The sequence below is a fragment of the Macaca fascicularis genome, chromosome 3 (genome assembly GCF_037993035.2).
Source record: "Macaca fascicularis isolate 582-1 chromosome 3, T2T-MFA8v1.1".
NCBI lineage: Eukaryota > Metazoa > Chordata > Mammalia > Primates > Cercopithecidae > Macaca > Macaca fascicularis.
Window position 1 is genome coordinate 145,841,385 of NC_088377.1, and position 12,943 is coordinate 145,854,327.

General features: G+C 41.7%; 1 protein-coding gene across 5 annotated transcripts in view; it reads left to right on the top strand.

Moving 5' to 3' along the window:
- The first annotated feature begins 1,668 nt into the window (after positions 1-1,668).
- LHFPL3 (LHFPL tetraspan subfamily member 3) overlaps positions 1,669-12,943 on the top strand; it is a 572,025-nt gene continuing 560,750 nt past the window's right edge. For all 5 annotated transcript variants that reach the window (XM_005550441.4, XM_045388635.2, XM_065542422.1 and 2 more), the window contains exon 1: positions 1,669-2,400. In XM_005550441.4, coding sequence (XP_005550498.1) covers positions 1,962-2,400 — 439 coding nt within the window. In that variant the 5' untranslated portion in view covers positions 1,669-1,961. The remainder of the gene's footprint in view (positions 2,401-12,943) is intronic.

Sequence of the window (12,943 nt, forward strand, 5' to 3'; positions counted from 1 at the left end):
TTTGTCACCTCCTCCAAATCCCTCTGATATTTATTTTGAAGACCTTCTGAGAGTCTATAACCACACTTGCTAGAAATTCTTACTCACTTAAACTTACATGTCTCATGCTACTGTTTAATTCTGTTCTCTCTTGATTTTCAAAGCTCTGTCTGATGGACCTTGAAGTGTAATACATGAATTACATGCCTATAGAAAAAGCTGAATGGAAGATTCTGAAACTCATGCTTTTAGATCCTTTCCCAGTTTCAGCAGCAGCCCCTTCATTATCTTATGTGTCTCACACCCCTATTCCACTTTCTCCCCCTCCCTCTTCATGGAATCTCAAATCTTTAGACTATCAAATGAAGAGCATAGTTAATTTTCATCACTTAGGGTATGACTCTTCTTCCATGGAATAGCCATTGATATAGCCAATTAGGTATAGACTTAGGGTCCAATTCTATCAGAATTCTCTCTGATAGAAATGCTCAGAAAATTCAGGGATCATATGGTTGAAAATGATTTCTTACCAAAATCCACTCCTACAATTAAGCATTCTGGTTTCATGGCTGGGGGTGGGAGGCAGTTACATGTTTCTTTATATTAGAATCAGAAGGAAACAAACAAACAAAAAATAACCAACGGAAATAGGGAAATGCAGTTTGAAAAGTAGAAACTGTTAAAAGAGCAATAGAAAGACTGTTAAAAGGGAAAATATAAGCTAAGGAAACAGCACGAAGTGAGGTGTACAACAGCAATGCCATGCGAAAAAGGAATTCTATATGGGTAATTCGGCGATAAATTAGCCTGAAAACAGCTCTCTGGTTAGCTTTGGGTTGTAGGGGGAGATGGAAGTTCCCGGACAACGAACCATCTGCTGCATCTTTTTGTACCCTTACCACCCAGCTCAGCGCCTGGGCGCAGAGTAGCTGTCAATATTTGCATAGTAAGTGTAACACTGGCAGAACTACCCTGTTTTCAAACAAACTATAAAATTCTGTGACACAGTCCCTTCCAAGCACACACAGGCCCAATCTATGGAAGGATTTATCGGGGAAACGACTTAAAGGAAAGTATGGGGCATCCATTAGCTACAGTTCAGCTGGCTGCCTGGGGGAAAAACGCAAAGAGGACGCAAGCTCAGCTGTGCTTGATGTGAGACCACCCTTGAGGTTTGTCTTTTACATTATTGTCTGCCAGTCTCCTGCGCAACTTCTGTCTCCACCTGTCGACCTGAAGGCAATCGAGGAGTTAGCCAGGGGCAGTTCTGTGGTAACAAGAAAGACTCTTGGGGGCTGTACGCCTCCTCCCCCTTGGCGTTTCTTGCCTGCATCTGCCGCGCTGCCCCTCGTGCCTCTGCAAAGATGCAGAGGTCGAAGCACGTTGCTGTGCGGTGATGAAATGCTCCCTGAATCAGCCTCTCGAGCCCGGCCCCTCACACCCACCAGGATCCTGGGGTTGCCTCTAGGATCCCTATGGGTGCTCCTGCCACCTTCTTAGACTACCCTCGCCCTCCTAATCCAGGCCCGCTTCTCTGGCTCGTGTCCACCCCTTGATGGGCGTTCCGGGGTCGCCGCGGTCCTCTGCGCCCCTGGGCACTGGCAGCGGGGAGGGAGGCGGGAAGCGGAGTGGGGGACGCCCCAGGCTTGCGCGCCGCGGTGCTCCACGAGGGATTTGCCGCCTTCAGCTGCAGCAGCTGCAGCGGCGGCGGCGGGAACAGGGGTGGAGAGTGGTGAGGAGGGCCGGAGCCCGGGCCAGGAGGGAGGAAGGGAGGGGAGCCGGGAGGCTGTGCCAGGCGAGCCGGAGGGGTGCTCCGCGCTCCCCCGCCCTCCTTCCGGGAGCGAGAATGCAGACTCTGAAACTGGTGCTGCTGGGCTGAGGCGGAGGCAGGGGAGTTGCAGCGCGCGAGGCTCCGTGAGTGTGTCTCCTGCGCGCGGAGAGGCGGGGGGAGGCGGAGGACCAGGAGGAGGAGGAGGGGGAGAATGCCCGGAGCCGCCGCCGCTGCCGCCGCCGCCGCGATGCTCCCGGCTCAGGAGGCTGCCAAGCTGTACCACACCAACTATGTGCGGAACTCGCGGGCCATCGGCGTGCTGTGGGCCATCTTCACCATCTGCTTTGCCATCGTCAACGTGGTGTGCTTCATCCAGCCCTACTGGATAGGCGACGGCGTGGACACCCCGCAAGCCGGCTATTTCGGGCTCTTCCACTACTGCATCGGCAACGGCTTCTCCAGGGAGCTGACCTGCAGGGGCAGCTTCACGGACTTCTCCACGCTGCCCTCGGGCGCCTTCAAAGCCGCCTCCTTCTTTATCGGCCTCTCCATGATGCTCATCATTGCCTGCATCGTTTGCTTTACCCTCTTCTTCTTCTGCAACACGGCCACTGTGTACAAGATATGTGCCTGGATGCAGCTCACCTCTGGTGAGTGCGCGCTCACCTCCGCGGAGGCGGAGGACCCCTGGGCGCCCGAACCGGGGAGGGGCCAGAGTGGGAGGGACGGGGGCTGTGAGCGCCGCTGCGAGCCCAGCCGCCTAATCCGCTCAGGCGTCGAGGTTTGCGGGGGGGGGCGGAGGGGGGGCGGGAGCCCAGCGAGGCCGGAACCCCCGGGGTTCCCCAGCCCCGGCGCTGGCGCCTCGTCCCGGGGCTTTTGTGAGCCTCCCAAGTGTGGGGGACGCCACCCAGAGGGACGCGCCGGAGACAGGGCGGTTGTGGGGCCGAGTCCGCTCAGAACTATGGTTGGGGGGCGGAGAAGTGGCCGCTTAGAGAGATGAGGCTGGGGGTCCGTGCTGAGGGACTAAGGAGGGACTAACAGGGCGAAGTGAAAAGCGAATTTGGAGAGGTCGTAGTGGAAGGAGCAGCCAGCCTGCCCTGCCCCTTGCTGCTGGGACTATTTCTGTCATTGATCCTGGGAATGGGGGCGAGGGGCGGTGGCTGGAGTGATACTGCTTCTCTCAGTCCCGGGCAGTTATATATGTTTTCTCCTCCATCTGGAGGTGAAGAGATGTTTCTGTTTGGCGTTTCCCCCTTGTAAGAAAAATGTAGCTTAGAACATTCTTTAGCAGTTCCTCAATGTCAAGTCTTCAGTTTGCCTCCTTGTCCGTGCAAAGATCCTTCCATTTCATCTTTAAACAGAGAGAAGTCTTTAGTAAATCAAGATTCCTCAAAATCTCATTTTTGGAAAGTGGCTTTGGGGAAGTGGGCAGAGAGGAGAATCTGTTTCATTAGTATCTCCGCTCACTCTTTGCCTGTGGATGATATTGTTGCCAGCTGGAAGCTATGAAAGTACTTTTTTACTGTGCATCAAAGTTACTTTTAACCCAGAAAGAATGGGGTACATTTCCTGGTGACTTTGAAGAGTCCTGAAACAAAATTGACTCCTTACTGTACTTCCCCTGATGCCGATTGCCTCTCTGCCAGCCACCTTGGATGCCCTCCCTTCTAAAGTAAAGGGTCCAATGGTCCTGACAACTTTCTGTTCCAACATTGTTGAGATCCTTTTGATTTTATGGATGGTCTGGTTGTAGAAGAACACTGAATATCTTAGGCAGCTAAACTTCTCATTTGCATTTTATTTTATTGTTCTCATTTTTAAGATGTTTCAAGATTTTGTCGTTTATTGTATTCCTGGGAAGGCTTTTTGGGGAGCAGGGATTCAATCCCTGAGTTTACCAGAGTGTTGTAGGATGAGTAAATACTTCAAGGTGCTGGACAATAGCGTTAAGGTTCATAATCCTATACTGTTAGTTCGATAACGAAAGATGAAGCTTGTAGGAGACTACACTTGTGTGGAAGTACTTATTTTGTGTTTTGTCTCGCCTGATTTTGATTTGCCATATATTGTAAAAGTGTGTATGTGAAAAGCAAGAAATAAGCACCAGTGGAGACTCCCTGCTTTACACATACCATTATCGCCCTGAAATGTGAGTTCTGCATCTCCTTCTGCACCCCCATCCCCAACTTTTTGTAGCACCCCCTCACTCTATGTTTTTATATATAATGTTAACATTTATGGCCATTTCAAGCAGAATAACTACGATTTGGAATAAATTCACGTATTATGGCTGTTCTTGACACTTAGCTCTGGTTTGACTTTGAAGAGAAGAGGACACACAAGATGCAGATGCTGTAGAAAAAAATTGACCCTGCACAGCTAATTTTAATTTTTCTAAGTTAAATGACCTATTTAGAGAGGTGATTCAAATTACATCGTTTTTCAAAGGTCTGAAAATACTTTGCAGGTGCTTTCTCAACAACACACTCTTCAATGTTTGATTGTTATGAGGTTTCATACTCCAACCCCCCGCTTTTTTAAAGGACAGAAAGAAAATGATCTTTGAGAAAGAAATACCAGCTTTGAAGTTAATACAAACTGCAACCATTACAAGGTTTATTTTGGTTTTTTTTTTCCTTTTCTCTTTCTGGAATAGAGCACACAAAGATTGTCTGTCCTGGAGTAGTGAAATATAATGTTGTTCTCAGGCATTTGACATCAATGTTTATCCTGTTTTCCATGTCATGTAAAATGTGGGATAGTTTTTGTACTAAAGATGTAAGGACATTTACTTCATTTTGGAGAAGTCCAGATCCTTAAGTGACATACTTTTTAAAACCTTTATTTGCAATTATTTGGTACTTTATTTCTAGGTAAACTATAGGACATGATTTTGTTCATTAGTGAAGTATATCAATAAAAGAAGAATGGATTCTGATGACAGGTCAAATAAGAATCTGTCACTCATTCACAGATTTTTAAGGAATAACATATAGAAGATATTTCTAAAGAATGTTACATTTAACATGGTTTTCAAGGTTTTTCTAAAAAAAAATATTAAGTCTCATGATACTAACAAAAAAATTAACATAATCTATTGTAAGTTACTTTGAAAGTTTAGTCTAGGCCTGGCACAGTGGCTCATGCCTGTAATTTCAGCACTTTGGGAGGCTGAGGTGGGTGGATCATTTGAAGTCAGGAGTTCAAAACCAGCCTGGCCAACATGGTGAAACTCCATCTCTACTAAAAATACATAAATTAGCCAGGCATGGTGGTGGGCATCTGTAATCCCAGCTATTTGGGAGGCTGAGGCAGGAGAATCTCTTGAGCTCGGGAGGTGGAGGCTGCAGTGAGCTGAGATTGCACCACTGCACACTAGCCTGGGAAACAGAGTGAGACCCCATCTCAAAAAAAAAAAAAAAAAAAAAAAGAAAAAGAAAAAAGTTTAGCCTTTAGACTGTTGCTTTTTAATGTTAAGTAGACTTCTCCTGCCTATTGTTTGCCTGTACCTAGGCTAATCTCAAGTGTAATTTGCTAAATATGAAAGATGAGACCTTAATGTACTATTTGCTTATTAGAGACTGTTTATCCCTCATTGGAAATCAAACTATTCACTTGTGTATTTAGTTATCTAAGCATTTTTAATATACTAACATCCTGTATGTAGTCAGGTAGAATATAAAATCCTATTTCTTTTTCTTTCTTTTTTTTTGAGATGGAGTCTCGCTCTGTCACCCAGGCTGGAGTGCGCTGGTGCGATCTCGGCTCACTGCAACCTCTGCCTCCTGAGTTCAAGCAATTCTCCTATTTCAGCCTCTTGAGTAGCTAGGGCTACAGGCATATGCCACCACACAAGGCTAATTTTGTGTATTTTTAGTAGAGACAAGGTTTCACCATGTTGGCCAAGCTGGTCTCGAACTCCTGACATCAAGCAATCCACCTGCCATGGCCTCCCAAAGTGCTGGGATTACAGGCGTGAGCCACCACGCCTAGCCAGAATCCTATTTCAAGTGATACATTAAGATGATGAAACAGGAGACTTCTTATGATATTACAATATAAAAAATTATTATTTTTATGATTCTGAACGATGAACCAGAAAAATTAATTTATTTATTGGACCTGAAAATGATGTTGCTCATTCATCTAGGCGTGTGAAGCACATTTAATTATCGTGCTGTTATTAACACTTACCCTCTCCTTCCTCACTCTAAGTCTTTATCAAACACAGTAGCGTGAAACTGGGAAGCACAGAATTAGGAGTTAATATATCATACTGTCTTTGGATGTAATCCTGTATGTACAGACCATGTCTTATGTAAAAACTGGAGACATAAAAATAATACATAAAATAAATAATGATAATAAGAGATATAAAACTTTCCTAAATCTGTAGAAAGGCAATTTCTTCAGAAGGAAAAAAAAGAGGCTTTTCTTTCTGTGTAATTTCTCTGACACTAAAAGGAAAGGAGTAGATTTATAATTGGTCAAGCAGGGTCATAAAGTCCAGATTTTTAAAAAATCAGGATGGAAAGGGAATTTTCTTCCCCTGGGAACCTGATTTTCTGCTTCTATGTTCTTGTTCTCTTTAAGTCATTTGTTTCCATTGGTTTCTGAGTCTACTAATAACCACATTTTATAAACCACGTTTTGTTTGTTCTAGTGACTATAAGCCATACCTTGAATTGTTTCCAGAAGCCCATGTGTTCACCATATTAGGCAAAATAAATCTTTTGTTTTCTTTTTCTTTTTTATAAGCTGAAGTATTCAGGTGGAATTTAAGGTTTTGTAGACATCGGTCATGCATTTCTTGGTCAAAGGCAGCAGATGAGGGAAGATACTCGCTTTCATCTGTGGAGATGGGACACCTGATCCAGACTGGATTTTCTTATTAAGGAGAGATGGGGACAGAATGGGTTGTATTCCCCTGATTCCTCATCGTATCATGCTGAGTGTACCAGCAAGAAGGGCCACCAAGATGGCAAGGCTTTATGGCAAAGCCTGGCTATGGCAAGGGGTAAGGGGTGAATTGTTTAGTCTGTTACCCCTAGCCTCCCAGATGTAGTTCTGCCAAATTCTTTTTACCCCGCTTGCTTTCTTAAATTTTATAACTTTGTCGTTTAGGTGAGATGAGAATCACCCAAGGTAATCACTGTATTTCTTAGCCTGCAAGAAGAGCCTTTGAAATGTTATACCATCCTATCTTGTGGCACCCTCCTGTTTTCTTATAGATCTCATTAGCATTTGAAATTACAACACATTTCCATGTTTATTTAATTTCTGTCTTCTCCACTACACTGAAAGTTCCATAAGGCCTTGCCTGTTTTTCTTTATACAGCATAGAGGTCAAAAGCATGGAAACTGGAGTTAAAAGATGTAAGTTTGAAGCCTGGCTGTGGCACTTATGGACTGTGTGACCTGGGGAATTAATCTTTCTATGCTTTAGTTGCTCATCTGCAAATATGCGTATAATTGTACCTGTCAGGAGACTGTTGGAAAGACTAAATGAGCTAATGTATATACTTGGTGTCTGGTTTATAGTAAGCAGACTCTCTATGAGTGTTGGGTATGGTTGCTGTTGTTGTCTTGCTATTATTACTATATCCTGGCATATAGTAGTATGTGCACATAGTAGCTATTCAACAAATTTTTGTTGAGTTAATTAATTAAAAAAGAATGAATAATTAGGTGAAGAATGAAAGGAAAAAGGACTTTAAATGTCCCATATGTTGGGCTGGGTACAGTGGCTCACACCTGTAATCCCAGCACTTTGGGAGGCCAAGGTGGGCAGATCACCTGAGGTCAGGAGTTCGAGACTAGCCTGGCCAACATGGTGAAACCTTGTCTCTACTAAAAATACAAAAACTAGCCAGGCACGGAGGCGTACACCTGTGATCCCAGCTACTCAGAAGGCTGAGGCAGGCGAATCACTTGAACCCGGGAGGCGGAGGTTACATTGAGCTGAGATCATGCCACTGCACTCCAGACTGGGCAGCAGAGTGAGACTCCATCTCAAAAAGTAATAAAATAAAATAAATTTCCCATATGTTGTGGTGAGAAGTGAATGCTGTGTACTTTGAAAGTCATGATACTCATTTCTCAGTGGTGTGTGGCATCACTAGTAGTGACCACACTGAAAGAACTATTCCTTGTTCTTTGATGACAATGGTTGTGACTTGACACCCTAATTTGTGATGAGCTATTTGCCAAACAGAGGCTTTCTGATGTGTAGGTAATGATCTTTATTACAGCATTGGGACATAATCGTATCTCAGGCTTCAGCAAATTTTCCCTTACCATTTATTTTCTCATTAAAAATCCCCACGTCATCCAAAATGGAGGCTTTATGTAAAAATGAAGAGATTGGGTTTTCTTTCATAAAGAGCAGGGAATTGTTCTAGGTTAGATTTCCTTATGTACCTTCAGGAGCAATAAAGACAGGAAAAGACATATTTTCCAGGCTTTCCCACTTCTTACTTGGCATCAGTGCAGATGTGCTCTTGGACTCCCATGGAGCCGGCCAAGCCCTCTCTGATAGAGTGATTCTGAATGTGCTGAGCTCTGATGGGGTGCTTGGAAGAGGGGACAAAACCGGGATGTACTCAGGTGTAGACTCAAGTGTTCAGGACAATCTTCTGTCCTTACCATTTGGCTGGTGCTGAGCAGTATGAGAAAGTGAGTTCTTGCTCCAAAGTGCTGCTTATGCATCCTAAGTTCAGTGCCATGGAGTGACCCTAAAGAGAGGCTTTTCCTCTACCAGAGCATTTCAAATCTTCTCCCACATGTAGAGGAAAGGATGCATACTGCTGGAGGGGGCAGTTTTTGTTTTCTAACAACAAAAATAAAAAAAGAATTTTTTATTTGCTGAGACAAACTTACAAGAAAGTGATGTGGAATAATTTAGAAACATTTCCCTTATATGTAATGTGACAAGAAATGTGGCAATTGAAGAGATGTCACATATATTAAAATATATTAATGTGATGTCAAAACAAACAGTTTTTATAAAAGTGAGATTTTAAGCAAACATCTGTGAAAAATAACCGGTCCCATATAACCCATACAATATATTGTTAGGAATTTTTTCTTGGTGCAAGGCTGCACATTTAACAACTTTTCCACTGTAAAAATGTAATAAATTACTTCTATACTTCTGTAAGTAAATACTATAGTAAAAGTCTAACCAGAATGTGCTATCAGAGGCTTAATATGAAAACACCTATTTGGTAATTTTTGTTTGGCATGTTGCTACCACCCAGGAAAAAGAATCCAGATGGCTAGGCTAGTATATTGCACTGTAGGTACATACCTCAGAAATCTTTCAAAGGGAGTAAAATGAAAAAAATAAAGAAAGAAAGAACAGAAAAGCATATAGCTAGAGTGCTAGAGTTCCAGTATGTGGCTCAGTGCACTTCTGTGTGTGGTATCAGGAGATAAACTATGGGGAGAGGAGTAGAGAGAATTTTGGATCACATTGGCACAAAGCAAATGACACTCTAGGAGAATTCTACTTTGAGGGCTTGATCTAATGATAACTGGGCTAGTTTTAAAGTGTAATTTCCATAATATATTTGAACTTTAGGAGTCAGCACCAACTTTAATTAATGTGAATTTTCCTTATCGTAATAAGCCAACTGGAATTTTTATTTGATATGAGGAAAGATCAAGGAGCTGACCTTTATTCTTTTTTTTTTTTTTTTTTGAGACAAAGTCTCGCTCTGTCACCCAGGCTGGAGTGCGGTGGCGCAATCTTAGCTCACTGCAACCTCCACCTCCCAGGTTCACACCATTCTCCTGCCTCAGCCTCCCGAGTAGCTGGGACTATAGGTGCCCACCACCATGCCCAGCTAATTTTTTTATATTTTTAGTAGAGATGGGGTTTCACCATTTTAGCCAGGACGGTCTCGATCTCCTGACCTCGTGATCTGCCCGCCTTGGCCTTCCAGAGTGCTGGGATTACAGGCGTGAGCTACTGTACCCAGCCGACCTTTATTCTTAATAATAAAAAGAAGATAGTAATAATGATGGAGAGCGAGAGGCTGCTTCATATAGCAAATAGTAGATAAGTTATTTGATGACTTAAACATAATGCTGTTATAAAGAGTCACTGAGGCATTTGAAAAACAGAAATAATCTCCCTCAGCATCCTAAATGTTTACATAACTAATATCATAATTAAAGACATAAGTGCTCAAATTATGGCGACAGTTCTATGATACTCCCACTGCACAAGATCCTGGTACTATTCATAGTTTAAATTGTCCTAACTATAATCTTGAGTGCATATCTCACCTTTTTCGGGAAAAAAAACCCCAGAAAAATAAGTGGTTTGCAAGGGGAAGATAAATACTTTTTCCACCAATATAGACATGAACCATATCTGACTACTATTGGGTAGAATGAAAGAAGAAAGCAAACCTTTTGGAAATAGAGTAGCTGGCACAGAATTGCCATACTTGAGTTCTGATATCTTCCCCACCCTAATGAAACCAAGGGCTGCAGCAGAGTAGGGGCTGCTATGTGTGCTCAACAGGAAGAAAGATCCTAAATGATTGTCTGAGTGAAGTTGATCTTCTAATTGCATGAAATTTTAAGATTATGACTTATCAATGAAAGGGCTTAAGTAGAAGGGCAGTGAAAAATAATGAGATAAATGAAAAATAGTTGTAGATCTGAAAAGAGGCCCTAACTCAGAAGCAGACATGCACAACCTAACTAATCAAGGGAGTTTTCCACATTCTTTCCCTGTTAGAGAACAATGGCAGATAGGATTTTGAAGGGGATTCAACTTTAGCTTTCATACAGAATGCATCACAGACCCATTTATTTAAGTGTTTGTAGACTCCTTCTGGAAATAGTCTGGAGGGAATGTTTTCTGCATGGCCCTTAGTTGGTTTCAGTGAAGATCAAGAGTGAGGTGCTGCAAAATCAAAATGGGAAATGTGTATTATAACTTACAGAAGGCTTAGTATTAAACAAACAAACAACAACAACAACAAAAAAAACAGCCAAACAATCCAGCTGTGAAGAATGGCAGGGATAGTGACACCAAAAGTAAATGAAGTGTGAATAGTAAAGAGGCAATGAAATTCAAGGTTGGAAAACCTGTGGAATTTTGTAACATCAAATGCCTATTGAATTTGATACAATAAATGGCTTAAAAATGTATTGGCACAGGACAAGCAGAGAGCTAGAATATGTCATATGGTGCAGAGCTGTGTGCAAATTCCAGTTTTTAAGAAAGAAAAATTATGGCTTTACCCCCAATCAAGGAATTATAATAGACTCTAAAATCAAGCTATTTAAAGGGAGAGATACTAGATGTATGGCAGGTGGAAATAAGGAGAAAGGTTAAAATAAGGCAATGTAAGAAAGAATAGGCCATTGTAAAATTTGATGAAAAGCATTTCTATAGTTTCTCTTTGAAAACCTAGTTATAAATTGTGAGTTTAAATTGATTTCTGTAGTATAATGCCTTTAATGGGGAAAGAGTACTTACAGTGAACATTTGGGTAAATACATTTACAGAACATTTTAAGAACATGTATAATTACAAACTAGACTAATTGAATTCATCCAAAATTCAAATGATTAATAGCCAGCGATATTGTGGAGCTGTGTGATGCCAAATGTGAGTTAACTGAATATCTACATTTTAACCAGTTGACTGGACAAAACATAGTACTGACCACTTGACATGTTATAAAAACCTTCATAGAGAAAGGAATGCTCTATTGTAGTGTTTTAAAAACCATGGTTGATGACCTTTTAATGGTCATAGTATCAGTTCGTAGATAATCAACATTAGAACTTGGATTAAAACAGAGTAGAAAATACTAATGCAAGGCATATAAAAAGGGTCTTATGAAACTTTTATTTTCTAAAAACATTTACATATTTACACACGTGTGTGGACTAGGTTGCGACGTAAAATGTATTACTTACTGTAGGCTGTAGTCACAATGTTTGAACAATACTATTCCAGAGAAAAGATGATTTAGTGTGAATTTAGGAAAATAATCATCTCTTCTTTGGAAAATTGTGGAAGATTTATACAAGTTATTCATAGCTAATTTTGTATTAGAAGCTAGATTAGATAAAACATACTTAAGCAATTTGAGACTTTTTTCCTTTGGTTTTATTTTCTCACCTCCATTTATGACTTTTATTGCTAATGTATCCCCAATTAAATTGTGGGTTGATTGAAAGTTAGACTTATTTTTAATCAAAATCCAGATGTGATTTGATTGACCCTTTGTGCTATAAAAAATGACATGGCCCACCTCTGAGAAACAATATGGCTTAAAAACCATTTAACAAAATTATTTAACCTTATCAAGTAGATATAGACTCATAGGCTTTTGAATGTTGGACTGATATTAAAAATCATTTAACATAATCTTCTCATTTTCTTGATTAAGAAATAATAATGGCCGGGCGTGGTGGCTCACACTTGTAATCTCAGCACTTTGGGAGGCCAAGGTGGGTGGATCGCCTGAGGTCAGGTGTTCAAGACCAGCCTGACCAACATGGTGAAACCTGTCTCTACTAAAAATACAAAAATTAGTCAGGCGTGATGGCAGGTGCCTGTAATCCCAGCTACTCGGGAGGCTGAGGTAGGAGAATTGCTTGAATCCAGGAGGTGGAGGTTGCAGTGAGACAAGATGTTGCCATTGCACTTCACCCTGGGCAACAAGAGCAAAACTGCATCTTAAAAAAAAAAAAAAGAAGAAGAAGAAGAAAAGAAATAATGGTAAATACTAACTATTGAGCAACTACCACTTGCAAAAACCTTTAGTTTAACCCTCACAACAATCCTACAAGGTTTGTATTATTATACCCATTTTGCAGATGAAGAAATTGAGGCTTAAAAAATTACTCAAAAGAACTTGTTCAAGGTCATAGAGACAATAAGTGGTTTGAGCCAAAATCAGACTCTTTCCCTGGCCTACAGCATGTTTCCACTAAGTCTGAGAGAAATTCAGAGTCTTGCCAAAAGAATACCTTGGAAAAATTGAGATCAACACGCATCTGATTCCCACTGCAGTTCCATTCTACCACTTTCTTTTGCCACCCAATGTAACGTCCATTTGTTTAGTGTAAGTCTTCAATATGCATTTTCACCATTCTGTATCACCATGCAAGGAAGGAGCTGCTCTTTACAGGGGAAATAATTATGTATTTACCAGAATT